Source organism: Heterocephalus glaber, unplaced genomic scaffold, assembly GCF_053883595.1.
Source record: "Heterocephalus glaber isolate CG9 unplaced genomic scaffold, H.glaber_assembly_v1.0 deba00001072, whole genome shotgun sequence".
NCBI lineage: Eukaryota > Metazoa > Chordata > Mammalia > Rodentia > Bathyergidae > Heterocephalus > Heterocephalus glaber.
This window is the reverse complement of record NW_028258189.1, coordinates 1,370,516-1,393,929: the sequence shown is the minus strand read 5'-3', so window position 1 is coordinate 1,393,929 and position 23,414 is coordinate 1,370,516. Positions and strand designations below refer to the sequence as shown.

The 23,414-nt window shown below is 33.5% G+C and overlaps 1 protein-coding gene across 11 annotated transcripts in view; it reads left to right on the top strand.

Annotated features, from left to right (window-relative positions):
- Positions 1 to 23,414, top strand: part of LOC147828441 (histone demethylase UTY-like) — a 258,477-nt gene that overhangs the window by 149,724 nt on the left and 85,339 nt on the right. For 10 of the 11 annotated variants that reach the window (XR_015450784.1, XM_087209917.1, XM_087209916.1 and 7 more), the window contains 7 exons: positions 629 to 758; positions 2,647 to 2,752; positions 3,528 to 3,733; positions 18,561 to 18,625; positions 18,729 to 18,803; positions 19,418 to 19,566; positions 21,431 to 21,545. Coding sequence is in view for 10 of the 11 variants with exons in the window: in XM_087209917.1 (XP_087066043.1) it covers positions 629 to 758; positions 2,647 to 2,752; positions 3,528 to 3,733; positions 18,561 to 18,625; positions 18,729 to 18,803; positions 19,418 to 19,566; positions 21,431 to 21,545 (846 nt within the window). In the remaining variant the exon portion in view is untranslated. The remainder of the gene's footprint in view (positions 1 to 628; positions 759 to 2,646; positions 2,753 to 3,527; positions 3,734 to 18,560; positions 18,626 to 18,728; positions 18,804 to 19,417; positions 19,567 to 21,430; positions 21,546 to 23,414) is intronic. The other variant, XM_087209914.1, reaches the window with a different exon arrangement.

Sequence of the window (23,414 nt, the reverse complement as noted above, 5' to 3'; positions counted from 1 at the left end):
TTGGAATCCTCCTAAATATTAGGTAGGTAATTATATATATAAAAGCAGTTTTTGTTTTGTTTTTTGGTACTGGGGATTGAACTTGGGTCCTTGCGCTTGTGCGGCAGGTGGCGAAACCACTGAACTAAATCTCTGGCCCAAAAGCAGTTTTAATATTATGAAACTATTGAACTTTCTGCATTTACATGCTTTAACAAAGATATTTTGGAATTTTACAATGTGTAGACTTTTATAGTTATTATTTATAAACTTTTTGGTCAGCTATTCTAACATTTAATTAAGAAAATTTAAGGGTAAAATATGTTAGAAAAATAGAAATGATATTTTTTCTTGAGGTAGGAAAATAACTTATGTACTTGTAAAGAGTAAGAGGAATTTTACCAATAATTCATGTCAACTCTAGAGTATATTTCCTTTAGTTCAATGATAGAAAAAAATCAAAAGTATTTCCTGAAATTATCAGCCATTCTCTTTTTTATTGAATTAATCTCAATATCTTAAGAGTGATTATGTTTTGGTAAATTCCTAACACGCAATCCCTAACTGTTAGTTTAGGGTTTTTTTTTCTGTTTTCAAAATAAATACATAGCTGATTTTTTTTTCTGTGTCTTTTTCTATGTTTAAAAAGGAATCTAGGTCAAAATGGCTTGTCCAGTAGTCACGTTTTGTTGGATAAATGTCCACCTCCAAGACCTCCAGCTTCGCCATACCCTCCTTTGCCAAAGGAGAAGTTGAATCCACCTACACCTAGTATTTATGTGAGTCTCAATTAGTTAAAAAGAAATAAATCAAATATTTGTCACAACTTGTTTGTGTTTAGAAGATAGATATATGTTTATGTCCATACAGATGTTCTATAAATAAAAATTTCTTTGCACTGATTGAATATTTCATAAATACATGTATATTCCAAGAGATGACACCTGAGTAGTACTTTCTGAATGATGCTCCATCATCTTTTTTCGGTAACATTTTATTGGAACACAGCCCTCGCCATTTAAAGATTTTTGTTTTTCTGATTGCACTTAGAGTTAACTGATTGTGAAGGGGAAAAATGTAGTCTATAAAATAGTATTTTCTATCTTCTGACAGAAAAGTTTGTTTGCCATTGGTGTATGAAAAAGTATCTTGTGAACAAAAGTTTTTTAATCTCTTGCCAAATATTTACTGATGATTTTCTAGAGATACTTGTTCCAATATGAGCTTTTGGTAAACACATTCTAAATTCTACATCCTTTGATCTTCTAGTTGGACAGTAAAATTTCAGTCAATTTATGTTTTTATAATAAAAGAATTTTTCTGCTTTCAGAAAGATAGCTGAGAATGTGAAAGTGATGAGAGCTTGTTATTTAAACGTTTAACATTAATTTAGATAGGTCTTTTAAAATTTTAATGTGTGCCCAGGCATGGTGCCACCTGCCTATAATCCCAGCACTTGGGGGACTGAGGCAGGAGAATCCCTGGGAGTTTGAGACCAGCCTAGGCTATATTGTGAGTTCAAGGTTAGCCTGAAGGACATAGCAAGACCATGTCTCAAAAAAATAAAAAAAAATTTTAATGTGAAATTAAGTACTATTTTTACATCTCAGCAATATGGACATTTGATACAGAAAGTAAAAATGAGTTAAACAAGATAATGTTCATATTTTTCTCCCAAAGAATTTGTGCTGTCCTTTCTATTCTCCTCCTAAGGCATAAATGAACAAAATCCAAGAAGCATAAGATCTAATACTAAGAACGAACTTGTATGTATGAGAAGATTTTGGAAATTAGGCTTTTTAAAATGTTTTCCAGATTTTATATTAATCTCTTATCCAGTTAAAATTTGTTGATACTTCACTTTTATATGGAGGGTTGGAATTGAGCGTGATAGTGCATACCTGTATTTCCAGCTCTTGGGAGAAGAGTTTAAAGCCAACTTGAACTATAGAACAAGACTGTATCTTAAGAAATGAAAAAAAACCAAAACAACAAAAGAAGGTTGATACTGACTTGAAAATAAACCTCTTAAGCAAAACTGTGAAGGAATAAATATAAGAAATGAGATTTGGGCCGGGGATTTAGCTCAGTGGTTCCGTCACTTGCCTTGCAAGCTCAAGGACTCGAGTTGGATCTCTGGTACCAAAAAAAAAAAAAAAAAAGAAATGAAATTTGTCCTTATTAATCCTTTTTAAATTTTTGTATTCATTTTGAAAACACTGATTTAAAACTTCTAAGTTACAGACCTCCCATCTCTTTTACTCAAGAAGTAATGAAATTACTCTTGATTAATACTCTTAGGAAATACTTGAATAACTGAAATATTAGTATTTTATATGAACATTTGTGTGATATAAGTAATATTTTTAAAAGTATCAAATGTACAGTTAATTTTTAAAAGAGAAATTGATGTGATTTTTATGATTTTTTTGTTTTGGAAACTTGTGTTTTATTTTCCATCAACCTCATTTCCATATGATTTTTAAATTTATTATCTGCACAGGTTTTTGAATGTACTAATGATTAAATTCTGTAATAGGTAGCTATACAGTTCTAATAAGACTCATCGTAACTTTTAAACTGTGTAATTGATGAAGATATGATTCAGATTTGCTTTATAATGTTTATTCATTTTCTTGAGTCCTAAAAAAAATTTTAACTTTACAGTTGGAAAGTAAACGTGATGCTTTCTTTCCACCATTACATCAATTTTGTATAAATCCAAAAAACCCTGTTACAGTAATACGTGGCCTCGCTGGAGCTCTTAAATTAGGTAAGCTTAAAAAAAAAAAGCTGAACTTTTTTTTAATCTTGAAAAAATTTTCACTATTACACATTTGGAGTACATAATTTTTACATTCCTTGTGTGGAGTTGGTACATGTACATAGCATATCTTAATTCCTTCTTTCATTGGCTTCGCAAACAATTTCTCTACCCCATCTCTGGAGCCCCTTCCCATTTAAGAAGGGCCTGTCTCCCTGCTTCCTGTTATCTAACTTTTCATTCTTTTATGATTTTTTAAACTTAGAACACTAGAACTCAATTCTCAGAACTCAATTTAGTCTCAGCCTTTTGAAATTGTATTTTAATGTTATTTGTGTCACTGTATCTATTTCTCTTGCCTGTCTTTATAGCTACCTTTTTCCTTTAACCCCTCTTTTACTATGTCTCTTATTAATGCTTTTAAAATTTTGCATATTTTTAAATAGGCATTCATATCTTTAAGCATATGTTGCAAAAATCCTGGTTATTGGCAACTTCTATGGTGGAATTTTACTTTTATTTAAAATTTGTTGTGGAACATGAGGAATTTAGATTATATCATAAAGTTTCAAATATAAAATATGCAGAATACTTGATACTGCTTATAAACCACACACACACACATCATGATTATTAAATCTGGGACTGCAATGCAAATTTGATAGTAAATGACTCAGAACTATCTGATTAAAGAGTCACTGGAATGCCATAAATATGTTTATAAAATACATTGAAATTATTGAATACAATTTTATTTATTAATAAAACTTATTTATTTATGAAGATCTTGGACTTTTCTCTACCAAAACTTTGGTAGCAGCTAACAATGAACATGTGGTAGAAGTAAGGACACAGTTGTTACAACCAGCAGATGAAAACTGGGATCCCACTGGAACAAAGAAAATCTGGCGTTATGAAAGTAATACATCTCTTACCACAATTGCTAAATATGCTCAGTACCAGGCCTCCTCCTTTCAGGAATCACTGAGAGTAAGTTTGTTTTCCTTCTCTCTGTCCCTTCCCATGTTAATAAAACATACTACTTTTATAGCTACCTGTTTGTTAGGTACTGTTACATGTTTTGTAAGTACTTACACATTATTAAATTTTAAAAATTTAAGCAGATTTATAGAAAATAAAACACATTGTAATTAGAGAAATAAAATTATCACCTTATTTTTTGGACTTTTTATTTTTTTATTGCTGCATTTTATAGTGTAGAGTGGAGAGTTTGTACATGCACATTAGTTATCTAAATTCCTTTTTATAAAAACTTCCCTTTTTCCCTTTCCCTTCCCGTTCCTCTTCCCTTTCCCTTTCTCCTTCACTTTGCCCCCTTCCTCATACTACATTGTTTGGACTGCTTCATTCCTTTATATATATGTGTGTTCATAGTACTTGCCGATCACACTGCTCATGGGGACTTGGTTCATGTACAGAAGGACTTCACAACCCCACCTGCCCCTTTAAAAAAAAAAAAATCTCATTTTTCACCCTCACTATCTCCTCCCTTTACTTCTTAGTTCCCTTTCCATATACCAAAGATTCATCTTGCTATTTTCTATTTTTGTCTTTTATTTTGCACTTCATTCATAAAATAATGGGGTTCTCATACAAGAGAAGTTGTGTGATACTTAAGCTTGTGTTTCTGATCTACTTAGCAGTATACTCTCAAGATATATCTGTTTTCCTACAAATGACTCAAGTTTATCCTTATTTATGACAGAATAGTACTCCATTGTGTATAGATACACATTTTCTTTTCTTTTTTCTTTTTTTGGTACCAGGGATCGAACTTGGACCTTGTGCTTGTGAGGCAGGGAGCAGAACCACTGACATAAATCCCTTGCCCTAGAGACACATTTTCTTTACCCATTCATCTGTTGATACTCAATTAATTTGCTTCCAAGATTTAGCTGTTAAAAAGTGTGCCGCTGTAAACATGGTATACATGTGTCACTGTAATAGAATATCTTTAACTCTTTCAAGAAGATACCTAGTAAGAGAATAGCTGGGCCAAATAGAATTTCTGTTTTTAGTTTTGGGGAAACTTCATACTGATTTTCTTAATGGTCATACCAGTTTATTTTCCCAACAACAATAAAGAAGGGTTTCTTGTTTCCTTACCTCTTCAACATTTGATGTTATTTTATTTCTTGAATATAGCTATTCCTTCTGGAGTGAAATGGAATCTGAGTTATTTTAATTTGACTTTCTTGAATGGCCAGAGATGTTGAACACTTTTTCATGTATTTTTTTGCCATTTCTGAGATGCGTATATTAATTTCAGATGTCTGTTTTTTATTAGATCATTAAATTTAGTCTTAATTTTTGGAGTTCTTTATATATTCTAGATATTTGTCCTTTTTCTGATGAATAACTAGCAATTTTTTTTTCACACTTTCTGTGGGTTGCTTCATCACTCTGTTGCTGATTTCCTTTGCTGCGCGTAAGATTTTTTCCCCCCATTAAGTTTATTGGTACATTTTAGGTATGAAATACAGTTACATTCATCATTGGGATCTTGTACCATTACATGAGTATCTTGGTGCTTATTTTTTTCCCCTTCCTCTGCTCTCCCTTCACCCCCTCCACCCTTCCCTATTTGCAAAGATTTTGTTTCCATTTTTTTCCTTTTCTCATATTTTTTCTCTTCCCTTCTTTCCTTTCCCCTACCCCTCCCATTTCCCCTGCTCCTTTAGACCTTTTCTTCTTGTTACACAATATCAATTATACATTTTTAAATACACAATATCAAGATCTAGGAGACATTACCACATATTTTACAGAATTTAAAAGGATATAGAAAGCATATTACAAAAAAAAAACTTTTTTGAAATAAATTTGACAACTTCTAAGAAATACCTTGGAAGACAAGTTAATGAAGCTAACCTTGGAGGAAATATAAAATTTGAATTGCACCTTTTAAAGAAAGTATATTCCTAGCTTGAAAACCTACCTATATGACAACAGCAGGCTCATAAACATTTTAACTGATAAATTATATCAAACATTTAAAGCAGAAAAAAGCAGGAACACTTCTCCCCTCATTTTAGGAAATCAACATTCTGCTAATCCTAAAACTGGATAAAGATAATAGAAGAAAAAAGTCTGAACATAGATAGAAATTTGTTTAACAAAAAAAACTCTTAGAAGTCAGATCTGGCAGGATGTAGAAAGTGGTTTTCTTATAGGGATGGCAGTGTTGGTTCAGCATTGGAAGATCCACCCCCAAAAGTCATCACTTTAACAGAGGAAAGGAAAAAGCCATATGATCCTGTCACTAGTTGGAGAAAAAGTATCGGAGTAAATTCTACAGCTGTTCATGGTCAAAGCTATCAGGAGACTAGAAGTAGAACAGAACCTTCTCAACAGATCAAAGACAGGTACTCCATACTTCCAGCAAAAACACCTTATATGAATGGAAAAGATACTGTGCTTTCTCCCTCAGGTGGAGAAAAAGGGCAGATATGCCTCCTTTTCATCTGTCCATTAAACATTGAAACATAGGTCCAAACCAAAATAGTCTGGCAATAAAATGACACATTTAGGATAGGATTGGCAATATAGAAGCAAAATCTTTATATGTAGATGAAATGATCATCTACACAGAAAATACTAAGAAATCTTTAGGAGCCCCTAGAACTTGAAATTTAGCAGGATTAGAAAACAAGGTATATATAAAATTCAGGTCTATGTATACTTCTTATAAATGAAAAATTGGATATTGAAATTTGAAAGTTATGTAGGAGTACAAAGGAGCTAGAAAAGTAAAAAGGAAAAGGAAAAAAAAACACTGTTGGAAGATTTTTAGTACCTAATTTTAGACTCCCTCTAAAGCTGCAGTAATCAAGGCAGTATTGGTGTAAGGAAAGACATACAGATTGTTGGAATAAAACAAAGTATCTAGAAATAGAACCACGCATATATGGTCCACTGAGTTTTGAAAGATTATTTAGCATTAACATTTTATAGAATATAAACTCAATTCAAGAGCCAAGGAAAAAATAGTGTTTTCAGCAAACGGTACTAGAACACCTAGTATCTGTATATAAAAAATTAACCTTAACCCTTTTTTTCCATACATGAAAATAACTTGAAAGGATCTATGAACCTAAATATGAAAGACTAAAACCATAAAGCTTTTAAGAACAAATTATAAGGGAAAATGTTCATGAATTTAGGGTAGACAAGAATTTCTTAGGATACAAAAAACATATAAAAGAAAAAACTTGATAAATGAGATTCCATCAAAATTTAGAACTTTAAATGACATCGTTAAAATAAAAAGTAGCCCTTAGACCATATTTACAATGGATATAACTTATGACCAGAATATATAAAGAACTCTTAGAGCTCATTAATAGACAACCCAATTAAAAAGTAGACACAAGAAGATGGTAAATAGTCAGTACAGCACAAGGAAAGGTGTGTAACACTAGAATCAGAAAAATACTAATCAGTACAATAACAAGATTGAATTATACACTGATTAGGGAGATGAAGTCAAAAGTTCTAAAAGCCTTGTCATTACTTTTTGTTGGATTCTCGCCCTTTGCGTTTAATTTGTCATCCCCAATGGATTCATTCTGCTGGGCTTCCTGGGGTTGTGATCCTCTTTGTCTTTTTTTAGGATATTGTCTAAAATTTTTTGGAGTACTGGCTTGGTACTCATGGAGTTCCTAAGGTGCTGTTTATCATGCAAGTATCTTATTTCTACATCAGTTTTGAAAGATAGTTTTGCAGGGTACATCAATCTGGGTTGGAGGCTGTTTTCCTTTAGGGCTTGAAATACATCACTCCAAGCTCTTCTTGCCTTGAGGGTTTGCATTGAGAAGTCTGCTGTGATTCTGATGGATTTTCCTTTGTATGTGATTTGTTTCGTTTCTCTCATTGTTTGTAGAATTTTGTTCTTCTGTTGGGTTTCTGGAATCCTATTATATGCCTATCTGTAGATTTTTTTTGATCAAGGCTAGTTAGAGTCCTATATGCCTCACTTATCTGTATGTTAAGTTCTCTTCACCTGCTTGGAAAGTTTTATGCCATCACTTCTGTGAACAGTTTTTTTATATTATCTGCACTCTCTCCTGTTTCTTCATTGACTCTAATCAGCCTTATGTTATTATTTGCATTGTCTAGCAACTTCTGGATTAATTTCTCGTGGTTCCTTACAATTTTAAAGCAATTTTTCTCTTCCTGGTCACTAATTGCAATCTTATCTTCTTTATCTGAATTCTGTCCTCACATTGGTTCATTCTGCTGAGTAAACTTTCAATGGAGTTTTTAATCTCCTGGATATGTTTGTATCTGCTTTATGGATTTCATTTGTTTCCTGTGTTCATATTCCATTATGTTCCTCAGCTCCTCTATTTTTTTATCTGTGTCCCCTCTAGATTTATTAATCATGTCTTGCACTATGGGCACAATCTCTTCTGTTATCTGAGAAATTATTTCTGATTTCATTTTTTCCAGATCCTCTTTTGTTGCTAGTTGAGTGAGTCCAGGTGGTTGAGTATCAGAGTGTTGCATCTCATTTCCCTTTGGGGTTGCTGTAGGTGATCTTGAAGTCTGTTCTTGAGGCTTTTTTATGTGTCTTCTCATTTTCACCGTGGGGAGTGTGCTACTGGTGCCCATGTGGCTCACCTCCTCTGCCCCGGGAGCAGTGGAATAGCAGCTGGGGAGCCTTCTCCTGCGCACTCTGATTGGCTCACCTCCTCTGCCCTGGGAGCAGTGGAATGGCTGCTGTGTGTAAGATTTTAATATGATGTGATCTGTGTTGAGAAGTCTGCAATAATTGTAATTTTTTTACTTTTATATTTGATTTGTTGTTTTTCTCAAACAGCTTTTAAAATTTTGTCTCTGTTATGGACGCCTGATACCTTGAGCATTCTCTAATGTGGATAAATTCTCTTGGTCTATTAAGGGTTCTATATACCTCATTTATCTCTATGCTTATTTCTTCCTGGATTATATTCATTATTGCTTCCATTACCCTGTTTAGTTGTGTATCAGATGATTCCATTACCTGTCTTCTTTACTTTTCTCATTGTGGAGACAAAATACCTGATACTCAGAGTTAAAGGAGAAAAGGGGTTTTTTTTAGCTCACACTTTGTAGAGGTTTAGTCCATTTTGGACTAGCTCCAAGACAGGATGCCATGGCAGATGGACATTGCAGAGGAGAAATAGAATGAGGCTTTGGAGGCATATTTAGATACATGCCATAACCTTCTGCCGTCGGCCTCCAAAAAGAATCCCGACCATCCCTCTATGCCGAAGGCACTTAGTCCACCTCTAGGAGTTGCCAAAGGACTGTTTCAGTATTGCTGAAAAGACCAAGGCCAAAGTCTCCTCTGAGATTCAAGGTAAACAGCTCAAGCCCTTGAACAAATGATGAGAAAAATAAACACTTCCAGCCTACAATGGCACAAGATGAACATTCCCATTCCAGAAGGTACAACGAGAAGGATAGAAGGAATGGAACCAAAATCAGGCAGGAAAAACATTAAATCCTGTATTTTCATGTCAGCATGTGTGGCAGTCTATGGCCAAAATTTGATGTCCAAAGGACTGAAGTGTTTGCACTCCTATGGCACTGTTAGTGGTTTTAGCTCCCATGGCTTCTGCATTGGATCAGTTTTACTCACTCCTTGCAACTTTCCCCAGACAATCCATTTCTTGACTTCTCCAATTTTCTGCAGTCTCCATTGCACTTTTGGCTTCACACAGCTTCACATACTGCCCTCCCAGGGGCACACTGCCTGCCCTTCCAGGCAGTCTTTCAAAATCTGGAGGAAAGCCTTCCTGACTCCACAACTCTTTTATTCCACATCCATGTAAAACAAGGTCTTCTATCAGCTGCAGCAATAGCTTCTTTTTCTCTTGACTATAGGTGTTGAGTGTTGTACTGCTGAGCACTATGAACCCAAGTCCCCTGGAATAAGTTCTCTAGGCCATGACCGTTCTGGAACATGGTGCTCTGGGGCCCTCTTCTCAGCAGAATCTTTAACCTTTGCAATTCTGAGTCTGCAAAGGAAGGAGTTCTCCTGGTTCTTGTGATGCTCTCAGGCCATCTTTTCTGTTGTCCTCATTGAAAATTCTTGGCCTTTGGGCTGGGGATTTAGCTCAGTGGTTTCGCTGCCTGCTACGCAAGTGCAAGGACCCGAGTTCGATCCCTGGTACCAAAAAAAAAAGAAAAAGAAAAGAAAATTCTTGGCTTTTTATTACTAATCTTTTCAGCAACCAAGTTCTTCTTTGTTCCATCTTTGCGGGCCACAGTGTTACTGGCTTTCTTTCTGGGAAAACTCAAAACTTTTTAAAATTATTCTTTTACTCTTGATTCTCAACATAGGTCTGGCAAAGAGCCCCCCCAGCTGTACCCATGCCATTGTCTCAACATTAGACGACCTTGAACTTTCTTCCACCAGATTAATTAGTCCATCATATTTAATCTCATTTTTCTGCAAAGTCTCTTGACCTGAGCAAAATGCAGAAGAATTTTCTGCTAGAGCATATCATACGTGGTCTGGCAGTGGGGTTTGTCTTCCCAATTGAAACCTTTTGACCCTGGTCTTTCCCACCTGCACTGCAGTCAAAATTCTGGTCTTCTGTGCTTCATCCAGAATCTCCCATCAAATTTGATTTATAGCATTCCAGGGATTCTTCTTTGGCCAACATCTTCAAACCTTTTCAAACTCTTCCCACAAGTCATACCAAAGGCTTCTGAAGCACATGGTTAGATCATGTTGCAGCAAAGTCTCCACTCCTGCTACCAAAATCTGTCTTAGTTACTTTTCTCTTTTGGAGACAAAATACTTGACACCTAAAGTTAAATGAGGAAATTTTTATTTTGGCTTACAGTTTGTAGAGGTTTAAGTCCATATTCACCTAGCTCCAAGGCAGGGTGGCACTGGAGAGAGGCATCAGAGAGGAGAAAGTCCATGGCAAGGAAGGCAAAAGGCAGCAAGCAGTGAGGCAGCCTTCTTTTCCTTTTTATTCAATTCAGGCTATTAGCCATCTGGTGGTGTTCCCCACAGCTAGAATGGCTCTTCCCATTATCCACACCCAGAACCCATCAGTGGAATAATTTAGTTATCAACTCCTTAATTCCTACCCATAAACCTTAAATCCACATTTACACACCATAAATCCAGCCACCTCTGAAAAGTCCCTTCTATGATCGTTGAGGCTTTGGGGGACATCTAGGTAAGAGCCATAACATTGCTTCCGTTACATGTTTTCTAACCTCCTCTGTTATCTTTTTTAGTAACAGCTTATTCTGTTCTCTGTCTTGATTCTCACTGGATTAACTTTGCACGAGTTGGCACTTTTGGGAGACATTTGATTGGCTTGACTTGATATGTCCCATTGATTTTGTTTGTTGACTAAAATTTGTGAACAATTATATTTAAAGACTTTGTTGCTAGTACAGAGGTTTCTTAGTTAATTTCTTTTCAGTAATACACTTTGGCTAACATAGTCTTCTTTCTTTGTCCCACGATCTTACCACCTTGGTTAATTTATGAGGAGGATGCAGTGTTATTGGTCTAACACCAACTTCTTTGAAAATGTATCCTAGTATGGTGATCATTACATTCACAAATGTATTATGGGTGTTATTTTAATTTTTTTTAATTGTAATTTTTTTATCTTTTGGTACCAGGGGTTGAAGTCGGGTCCTTGCGCCTGTGCAGCAGGTGGCAAATCCACTGAGCTAGATCCCCAGTCCCAGTGGGTGTTATTTTAGTAAAAATCCCTTTGTGACCAGTATCATTCAAATCTACTACGTTAATATCAAGCAAATCAGCTGCAAATAAAGTTAGCTGCAGTAGAATTAAGTAAGTCATTCATAGTAGTTTCAAGCATATCAGCTGCAGTAGCAATATACAAGACAAGTTGGAGATTAACATATTATAAGAGCCAATATGTACTACCTTTAATCCTAGGGAAGAAATACATAATTAGAGGCCAAACACGAAGGTGTTGACCCACAGCTAACATCCACTAACTGTGACAACTGTATCTTCACTAATGTTAGAAAAGAGCTCAAGAGTAATTTTAGAGAACAAATTAATAGTATCAAGATTAATAAAACTTTATGGTCATACCTTTAAACATATAAGGAGTTGGGACTAGAGGAGTGCAAAAAGAAAAATTTGAAAGTATGATTTGAGGAGGAGAGAGAAATAAAGCCAAGTATCTTGGTGAAGATAGAGGAATGTTAGTAGAATTTGTTGAAAGTAACAAAAAAACACGGATGAGAAATAGGTGATAAAAAACAGGGTAAAAAAGAAATTAATGCCAAAATGATAAAATCAAAGGGAGAAAAACTAAAATGAAGAAAATAAAGGGAAAAACAAACGGAGAATAAAGGAAGCATGAGAAAGGACAAGGGAAAATTTTCTAAATCTCAGTAAACTCATGAAGAAGAAAAGGAAAGAAAACTACACACTCATAAACAAGAATGAAAGGGAAAAGAAAGAAAGAAAATATCTCAATGAATTTGAATATGTGGTTTTCAGCTAAGATCTACTATTTTGAGGCAGTGTCCAAATCAACATCTTAGGCTGCAACTGACCATTTGCTGTTGGAGCAGGGGCTACCTTCTTTAGTTCTTACCACTTAAAGGGCTACTTTCTAGCCAGTCTTCCTGGGTGTCTAGTACCCAGTTACTATTTGAACCTAACAGTTGGACCCCTGAAGAAGAGCCTGTTGGCTTCTCTGTATCCTGGGTCAAATAGTCAACCCTTCCCTAGAATAGCATCAGACTAAGCACAGTCTCCAGAAATATGGCTAGCACTTGTACTAGAGTCACTCACCAAGTATTAATACAAAAGGACTCACTTGGAGCAGAGTCATGCACGCTCTTTGCAGATCACAGCTATTGCTAGTGGATTGCATTCCACTGTAGCATGGAAAGACTGTTCCTTTCACTTTGCTGGTGAGCCAACAGTAGGTGCAATCCACAAAGTACCGGTGATCCCTTCCTTTGTCTGGGTTGTATTCTGTTTCTTCAGTTTCTCTGTAATTTTAAATTTTTTTCCCAGGGTACTGCTTGTTTCTTTGTTGTTTTTTTTTCCTCCAAGTTTTTTAGCATCTGTGCTTTGAATCTTGGAGAATTTGAGTTGTTATCACAAACCGTTCTGCCAATTTTTACTTTTCTTTTCCCGCCTCAGGGCAGAGATTTACCTCAGTGTTATCATGCCTGCCTCACAAGCACAAGGTCCTGAGTTCAATCCCTGGACCACAAAAACCAAAAACAAACAAATAAAATTTTTTTCTGTAATATTTTTATTTAGAGTGATAAATCTAACCTGCTTTTTACTTGCATAGTAATAATAATGTGATACAAATTAGATGTTTATTCAACCAATGAACCAATATGCTTCCCTATTTTATCTGAAAGATTCTCCTGTAGGATGGATTAATGATCTTTCTATATTAATTGTAGTCTCTACATAAAACTGCAGAAGTACAAAGGTCTCAAAATGTATGGAGACTTGAAAAGCAAAAAATTCTTAAACTTAGTAATGGTTATTAAAATTCCTAATGGGAAATAATTGGCTTCCTTAGGTTTATTAAAATAAGAAATTTTCAATTCTTACACAAGTGAAGGTACTAAATATATTTGTGTAATATTTGTTTGAATTGTTTGTGCTTTACACGACCTCCTTAAATATGAATTTGAAATATATCAGATGAAAAGCATGCAGAAGTCTTACTTTTACAAAGCTAGTCTCATAAATCTTTCATGAAAGTCTATTTTTTTAAACTCAAAGTTCTATAGCTTAACATCTGTATCATTTGGAAGTTTTGTATTTGTGAATTTTTTAATATCACTCATCTCCTGGAAGTGTATAAAATTGGTTTTAATTCAAAATTTTATCCGCTTAATATTAGTATTATATATATATAGATGTGAACATAGGATATTTGTAGAACTATTACAGCTTAAGCAAAAAGTTATGCCTAGAAAGCATGTGCTCTGCCAGTGAGGTACATAAATAGTACTCATGTTCAAGCTAAAGTTTTGTATATATGTATCCGCTGTTAGAATTTGAGTTATTTCTACTTTTTAGCTATCAGGAATATCACTGATGGGAACATTGTTGGTAAATGTATGTTTTAGGTCCCAGTGGTTTGATCCTAGAAGTGAAAATTCTAGATCCTATGGAAATTACATGCCTAATTCTTTGAGAACCCTGCTGTTTCTCACTGAGACTGCCCTTTTATATTTTCACTAGCAGTCCCTGAAGGTTATAATTTCTACAGATTCTTAGCAACAATTTATATTTTTACTTTTAAATAGTAGCCATCCTAACACATGTGAAACCATCTTATGGATTTGATGTACATTTGTTTCATGAATTGTGAATTTGAGCATCTTTCATGTATTTATTTGCTGGCTATTGGTATATCTTCTTTGGATAAAATGAAATCCATTATCCACTTTTCAGTTAGGGTGTTATTTTGTTGTTCAGTTTAGGGGTTGTGTATTCTGAATATTCACTGTTCTTTAGATGCATGATTTGCAACTATTTTCTTCATTTTGAGGTTGGTCATTTCATTCTCTTTAGCAGTACCTTTTGATATACATATTTTAAGTTTCTGATAAAGCTGTTTATTTAATTTTCCTTTGTTTTCTGTGCTTATAATGTCTAAGAAATCTGTCGAATTATAAGTCACAAACATTTTCCTGTATGTCCTTCCAGTGGTTCTATACTTTCATCCCTTATGTTGGTGTCTTTGATCTATTTTTGACTTAATTTTAGTGTATATTCTCAGATAAGGGACCAGTTTAATTCTTTGGCATGTGGATTTCCAATTTTTCTAGCATCATTTGTTGAAAAATCTTATTTTTCTCCTTATTGAGTTGTCTTGATCCCCTTGTGAAAAATCATTTGATCATATATACAAAGATTTATGTTTCTGGGTTCTGTATTCTATTTTGCTAGTTTATATGTCTGCTTTTTGGTTTTTTGAGAAAGGGTCTCACTAAAGTAGTTCAGCTTGGCCTTGAACTCACTACCTAGTTCAGGCTGGCCTCAAACTCCTCCCTCAGGCTTCCAAGTACTGGGATTACAGGAATGCGCCACAGCACCTAGCCGCTACATGTCTGTCTTCATACCAGTACTCTATTATGCTTAATACACAGTGTTTTTATTATGGAAAGTTAGAGATTTTTTGAAGTTACTTTTAACTATCAATTGAAATGATCATGTTTTAATTTTTTTCATTTATGTTTGATCTTCATGTGATGTACCATCCATGAATTTTAGGGGAAAAGCTGATTTAGGTCTTGGGATATAGTCTTTTCTTTAATGTGTTTGTGAATCCAACTTACTAATATTTTTTCATTACTGTATATAAGAAATATTAACCTAATTATCTTCTATTTTCTTCAAGTAGTTTTTCAAAGTAAAGGTACCTTCATAGAACTAGTTAGTAAGCTATTCCCACTCTTCAGTTTTGGGGACAGTATTTGAAACTATTTCCAGTCCCTAGGTGAATTATATAATTCACTTCTCTTTCTCTAGTTTGAGGAAGCAAACTGGGAACTACTATGCCTAACAGGGAGTGAGGCAAGAGCAAGTAAACACACAAGATTTCTTAGTGATTTCAGCATAACTTTTTCTTAGATGTTTGCTATATTCTTGTAAATATGTGAATATACATAGATTTTCTAGGATTAATTCTAGTAGCTAAAAATATTTTTTCCATGGGAAAACAACAAAAGCTTGTTGCTTCTGTAATCACCATTTTAGCTGCTGTCACCTTTCTTCATTTCTTTTTATACCATTTTAATGAAATGACCTACAATTCACCAATTTTTTTCTCCTCAGCAGTCATGGTTGAGCACCAAGGGCCTTTAATCATATGTTGTATCACTGACCCATACCTGTGGCTGTGATCATCAGTTGAAAATATAGAGGACCAGGAACTTAGCTCAGTGCTTCTGCTGCCTGCCTTGCAAGCGCAAGGTCCTGAGTTTGATCCTCAGTACCAAAAAAAAAAAAAAGAAAGAAATCGTGTGTGTGTTCATAGTTGTACATTCATCCTCATAATGACTATTAAAATCTTTCAGTACCTTGAAATAAAAATGTATACCTATTTTAAATAACTCATAGTTCTCAGAGCTCCCACCATCCAAGAAACTATGTGTACTGTCTGTGTCTGTAGACGTCTATTTTTATATTTTGTGTGTCCATATAAAAGGTATGATATAATGTTTTTAGTGATTATATATTTTATATATATATATATATTTGATCTTAGAAATTTTTCTTGTTGCTGAGACAAAATACCTGGCACACAAAATTACAGGATAAAAGGTTTATTTGGCTCCCAGTTTGTAGAGGTTTCAGTCCATAGTTGGCTGGTTCCAAGGCAAAGTGACATGACAGAGGGGCATCACAGAAGAGAAGAAGTTTATGACAGAAGATAGCAAAAGCAAGCAAGCGTGCAATTTTCTACAAGTAACTACCAGCAAACCTCTTTCTGTCCTTTATATTGTATCCAGGCTGTCCACCCCATAGAGCTCACACCTTAATCTTAGTGCCCTTAATCCTACCATTGCACCATGAATCAGTTCTACATCCAGCTACCTCTGAAAAAGCCCTGTCTATGACTATGTGAGGCTTTGGGGGGTGGATGCGGACATCTAAACATAAGCCATAACCCTAACCATTTATTTTATTTTATTTTTTTGTTTAAAAGTTGCCAGGCATGGTGGGAAGCTGAGGCAGGATTGCCCTGAGTTCCAGGCCAGCCTAGAGTACATTATAAATTGAAGGCCAACCTGAACTACACAGTGAGACTTTGTGCTCCACAAAAAGAAATTCATCTTGTACCATGTATCAATGCTTCATTTTTTTCTTTTCAAATAAGAAAATAATGTAAAATATGCTTACACAGCCTCCTTTTTAATCTATTACCAGTTGTTTCCAGTTTGTAGGTCTTCTTAATAATAGTTATTTATATTCAAATAAGTCTCATGTGAATATATACCTTTATTTCTCTTGGGTACATGTATACTAGAATTGCTAAATTATTTGGCAACCCAGAGTTTATCTTTTAAAAGAACTGTCAGATTACTTTTAAACATTTTTGCCTTTTGAGCCTTAATTTTTTTTTTTCTTCAGCCAATCTCACTATGTAGTTCAGGTTGCTTTTGAACTCTTTATCAGCCCAGGCTGATCTTGAACTCATGATCATCCTGTCTCCCTTCCAAGTGCTAGGATTACAGACAAGGCCCCACCATGCCCAGTCCTTGAGCTTTGATTTTGAGTGTTTCATTTCTTCTTCTATTCCATTACCATATTTTCTTTTGATTTTAGCCAGCCATATGGTTGTGAAGTGTTATCTCATTATGATTAAGACTTGCATTTTTGAAAGGGCCATTTGCAGCATCTTTTCATTGAAATATTGTCCACTTATATATCCTCTTTGGAGAAATGTACATTTAATTTCTTTAACTGGGCTATTTATCTTTTAATACTGAGGTGTAAATGTTCTTTATACATATTCCTTTTTTTTTTTTTTTTTTTGTGCCGGGGATCGAACTCGTTAGTTTATACATATTCTTGTTGAAGCTTTATTGGAAGATATAAAAGATGCAAATGTTTTTTCTATTCTGACTTTTCTTTTTCTCTTTATTTTATTTAAATGGTATCCTCCGTAGTAGAGAGATTTTAAGGTTTTTTCTTTTCTTTTCTTTTCTTGGATTTTAAAACTATAAACATTAGGGTTGGGGATTTAGCTTAGCAGTGCCATCACCTGCCTCTTATAAACGCAAGGTCCCGAGTTTGATCCCTGATACCAAAAACAATTAAAAACTGTTGTATAACCTATGCTCCTACAGATTTTATGTGAATTTTATGCAGATGTTTCTTCTAATTGTACCTTTTATTTTTAACTTATTGATCCATTTTAAGCTTATTTTTCTGTATGATATTAGGCTGAAATTCAGCTTCATTTTAATGTTATTTTGGTAATCTTGTCACCTGTGTTAAAAGAATACACATATCTACATTAAACATTTGATTTTCTTTAATAATAATGAAATATTTTGTGTTTAATAATAATGTGTCAAAACTTTACATAAAAGAACTTCCATACATCCTTAATTTTATTAATATGATTAAAACAGGGAAGAAAGGGTAACTAAACAAAATCACAGTCAGACATAGAGCATTTTAACTTTTTAAACTTTGTACATTTATGAGTGTGTATTTATCTATGTACAGAAGCATAGTAGTTATGCTAGTTTACAATATGTGCCAACATTGTAATCAACATTTATTTCATAGATATCACTAATCTTTAATTTTTCTCATTGTTCTTTTTACTTGGAAGAAAGAATCTACAGATTTTCTTCTTGCCAAACAAAGTCTAAGTGCAACACTAAGCAGTGGTTTTTGATATTAAAATAGGGGTTTGGTATTTTCTTACAGATTTTTTTCGTGATAATTTGTTAGATTTTGCTTATTATTGTACTATTTTTAGTTATTTCTCAAATTCATTTGACATAATTTAAAGTTATATTTCCTTATTATTTAGAAACTGCTAGAACAAATGAGTTTTGCAGTATTAATTTTATGGTAATACTGGATATTGAGTAGTGTGTCACTGGGCTTTGACTTATATTTCATATTTGTTTACTATAATAATTGAAGGTATTTGCTGTGAAATGTACCTGTAAAGTCTTTGTTTTAAAAACACAAACATTACTTCTCACACAGATGATTAATTAATTTATTTTTATAGTAGAATTAGCCTGTTATAGGTTACTAAGTGTTAATGATTTTCTTAATATGTAGGAAGAAAATGAGAGAAAAACACAACTAAAAGCCTATTCAGATAGTGAATCCACATCTTCAGATAAGTAAGTAACTTTTAGCATTCAGTCAGTATTTTTGTCTGCTAGTCATGGGCTTAATACTGTCTCCCCACCCCCCGCCCACTTCTTGTTTATTTTTCTTTTTAAGTTCCAGAAAGAAAAGGAATGGACCTTTTAAAACCATAAAATTTGGGACCAACATTGACCTCTCTGATAACAAAAAGTAAGTTTCCCCATTACCCTGTTGTTTCCATGAACTGAATAAAAGGGGATTACAGGATTGGGAATTATCTAGTTACCCCTTCTTTTTTATTCCTAGTCTTTGTCTCTTTATCCCTTCCATATTGACAGATACATTTTGGTTAAAAAAAGTCTTAACATTTTAAGCCGGGCATGGTGGTGCCCACCTATAATTCCAGCTCTTGGAGATTGAGGCAGGAAAATTGCCAAGAGTTCAAGGCCAGCCTGTTTACATAGCGAGTTCAAGGCCAGCCTGAACTGCCTAGTAATACACTGTTTCCAAAACAAAAACAAGAACTTAGCATTTCAAAGTTATTTTTTAAATACAGATTTTTTTTCTTACTTAAGAAAGTAAAATTTAAATTTTATAAATTAAAAAATAGGAAATTGTTTATTTCATTTACTAGGTTATAAAGTTTTATGAATTTCAGTAATTTCTGTTTTAGGACTGTATGTGGAAAAAATTTAACACTAATACTACTTCTGATTGTTAAGGTAACATTTATAGGTATAACTTTTTCTGATTAGATCATAAGAGTTTTGAGGACCTGGTTAATTCTTACTACTGTTTGCTTGCACTCTGTTATTTTATTGCAGATGGAAGTTGCAGTTACATGAGCTGACTAAACTTCCTGCTTTTGTGCGTGTTGTATCAGCAGGAAACCTTCTGAGTCATGTTGGTCATCCCATATTGGGCATGAATACAGTTCAACTATATATGAAAGTTCCAGGGAGTAGAACACCAGGTGATCCTTTTGAATTAACTTATCTTGTATAGTTGAAAGAGAAGAGTTGATCAAAATGAAGATAAACAGACACTCCCGTTTATAACCAAGAAAACTAGCACATTTTTAAAAGTTATTTCTCATAGAATAAAGATGTTTATAATTTTTCTAAATGAGCTCAGAGTATTGTTTTCCCAATGTTTTTTACTTCTTTATGAGTGTGTGTGTGTGTGTGTGTGTGTGTGTGTATAAAATAATCAGAAAAATTTAAACTGGGAAAGGACACAGTAAATCATTTAATGAGTGAAGGTATACATTCCGTTCCCTGAAAGCTTAAAGTATTTTCCAGTTCACCATCACAATTAGAGTGACCAAGAACCATATTGTATCTTATATGAAACATACACAATAAAAATTCATTGATAGTGCTTAAAATACATGATGTACTATTATTTTCTGATCTGTTCCATTCTTTTTCATTTAAAAAAAAATGAATTTCCAAACTTTTCTATTATAGGAGTCAGCAAACTCTTCTTTAAAGGACTATGGAATAAGCATTTTACTTTGAAAACCAAGAGAATAAATTGAGTATATTCAGTAGGAATTTATATAAAAACAGGAGAACTAGTTTCCATGATTTTGTATTGCTGACAATAAAAATAAGAAATACTTCAGCACACTTTTGTCTCTTGATGAGAAGAATAGAATTTTGATGGAAGAGGAAATAATGCTTCAATTCATTTTGATTCAAAATCAGCATTCCATATCAGCAAAAGTGGCCTTCAATATGCATTATGAAATTTGTTTTGTAGAAATCTTTGAACATCTCTTTTCATATGGATTGGTAGTGCCTGATGTTGAAGACATTTAGTAAGCGTGTTTTCTTAGACACAGTAATTGATTGAAAGTGATTTATGGAGTTATTACATATTTACTTGATATATTCTGTTTTTGTGTCATAACATTACAGTCTAATTCTTTGTAGATAAGTGTTAGGTGTACTTTTTTTTTGAAAGGTTCTGTAGTTGCATAGATAGTTTTGTAAGTATTAAAAATTTCTGTGTACTTGCATTAAGGCTTGGAAAGTGTTTCGTTTGAGCATATAAATTATATGTCCCAAATATGTGTGGAATGAAGATCTAGCTTTATATTTATTTTGGACAGCATAGGAAGTGAAGTGTCCAAAAGAACATCATACTAATTTTCATTTGAAAAGTTTTCTTTTTTCAGAATGAGGTTATGGTAGTATAAGTTTTACATGAAGTTGTTTTGTAAGTTTTATATTGAATTTATTAGGAAACTTTTTGTTGTTGTTGTCACCGGGGATCGAACTCTGGTCCTTGCGCTTGTGCAGCTGACAGTGAAACCACTGAGCTAAATCCCTGGCCCTTTAGGAAACATTTTGAAAGCTGCAACAGAAGTATTTCTCCTTCTTTCCCCCTCCTTTTCCCGTCCTCTTCCTTTTTTAGCCCTGCTCTTCATCAACCTCCTCTCCTTTTTCTTTCTTTTCTTAAATCCAGGGTCTTCAAGCTAGCCTTCTATACTTTAGCCTTTTCCATTTTTAATTTTGAGATAGAATCTCACTAAATTGATGTTACCAGATTGGGCTGGACTTTACAGTTCTTTTACTTCAGCCTCCCAGAGGGATTTGATTGCAGGTGTAAGCCACCTGCCTAACTTAATTTTTTAAATAATATTTTTGAGATTGAGGAGTGGTTTATGGAGGCGTAAGCAGTAATCAGTGATGATACAATTGTATTTGATTTGGGTGCTTGTTCTAGGTGGGATTTTTACTCATTTCTTAAAATGTAACAGTTATTTTCAAGGACATTTCCTCCCTGAATTTATAGTGCATGCATGGCTTTCATTTTATTTTCCTTTTCAGGTCACCAAGAAAAGAACAACTTCTGTTCTGTAAACATAAATATTGGTCCAGGTGATTGTGAATGGTTTGTTGTACCTGAAGATTACTGGGGTGTTCTGAATGACTTCTGTGAAAAGTAGGTTTCAGAACTACACTCTTTTTTAACATATCATTTTGAGAAATCAATTGTGAAGGACAAACTACAAAGCTATTTTTTAAATGAAGCTGCTAGTGTTTACATAGTTGCTCAGCAGCAATTTAATTTCATTTGAAATTTTACGTGTTATATACTGTACTTAATTAAAAATGTAATAAAACCAGCTTCTAATAGCAATAGATACAAATTTGAATGGATAGAAAATTATTTTTATAAAATTATTTTTATCATATAAAAACATGTGATTACATTTTTTGATAAATGTCTTTCAAAGAGAAAGAAGGCTTATTATACTTTTTTTTAAAAAATGGCACAAATTCAGGCCAGGAATTTAGTTCAGTGAGTCCCGAGTTTGATCTCTGGTACCAAAAAAAGGGGGACAAATTCTAAAGTTAACTGCCCATATAGTTTGTTTATAACTTAATCTTATGTATCTTTGGTTTTTTTAGCGTAAAATAAGTGTCTAATAACAAAAGAATTCCATACATTTTTAAGAATTGGTAGTTAAAAATACAAATGGGTACATCACAAAGGTATTATGTACTTACAACACAAGATAAAAATTGGGCAGAATTCTCATTGTTCATATGTGAGATTTATTTCAAAATTACTCCATATATATATATATATATATATACACTCCACAAAGTGACTTTTTTAGGGGGAAGTGGAGGATGCTGGTGATTGAATCTAGGTCCTTACCCATGTGAGGAAGGGTTTTCCCATCAAACCATATCCCTAGCTAAGTATTTCCTTTTTTAAATTAAAAAAATTTTCGATTGATATATAAACATGAGATTTTTCAAAACATACATACATTGTATAGTACTCAACTCAAGTTAAATATCTAAACGCATTTAGTATTTGTGCCAAAAATACTCAGAATCACTTTTTATACCTTTTTTGAATACGTGGTGCACTGTTCATTCCTAAAAGTAACTTGTACTTTAAACTTTGTTTTTGTTTTTGGAGGTTTTTTTGGTACTGGGGATTGAACACCAGACCTTGTGCTTGCAAGGCAGGTGGCAGATCTACTTTAAACTTTAGTTCTTTAATAAGTATATTTTATTTGGTAAAAAGTGCGTCAAATTCAAAAGTTTGTCTAGCAAAATTTTCTGTGATATGTAATTTATATTTTCTTCAGCTTAGAAGAAGGAGCTTTATAAAGTTTAGCCTTTAGCAGCAAACACTTCAATTTAAACTTTTTTTTTTGTACCTGAAAATTGGTAGCTTAAGTGAAAAACAAATGTAATATGGGAAATCTCCATTGAGTACAGAAAAAGTTTCTTAAAATTATGAGGATATGAATTATAGTACTTTTTACACTTAAGTAGTGCTTTTGTTCATTATATCTGAGTAGGAACTGGCTATTGTCAAGGTTTAACTTTCCTGACAGCCAAAGATCATTTTGTGGGGAGTTTTTTGTTTGTTTTTTGGTTTTTTTGAAGTTATAGAAATAAACTTTATTTTTAATTTTCAGAAGTATAAAAGTTGTGACACTTTGTATAAATTGTCAACAATTTAGTTGATACCTAGTTAATCTCACACAGCATTATTTTTTCCTTTTCTTGAAAACTTATACTTGCATCCTTTAAAAGACAGACTAACATATATTAGCATTTAGTAAATTATTTGAAGAGCAAAATTCTTGAATATCCATGTTTGTCATGGTACTTGAAATATGTTTAATATATTAATTTAATGTATCCCAGAAGTAACAATTATAATCATTAGTTCTCTAACCTTTAGGTCTGAATAAAACCTATCATTTTTTACAATGAGAAAGCAGAAAATAATATAATAATCAAGTGGAGCTAACCTGAAATCATTTAATACTCTTGGGCCTTT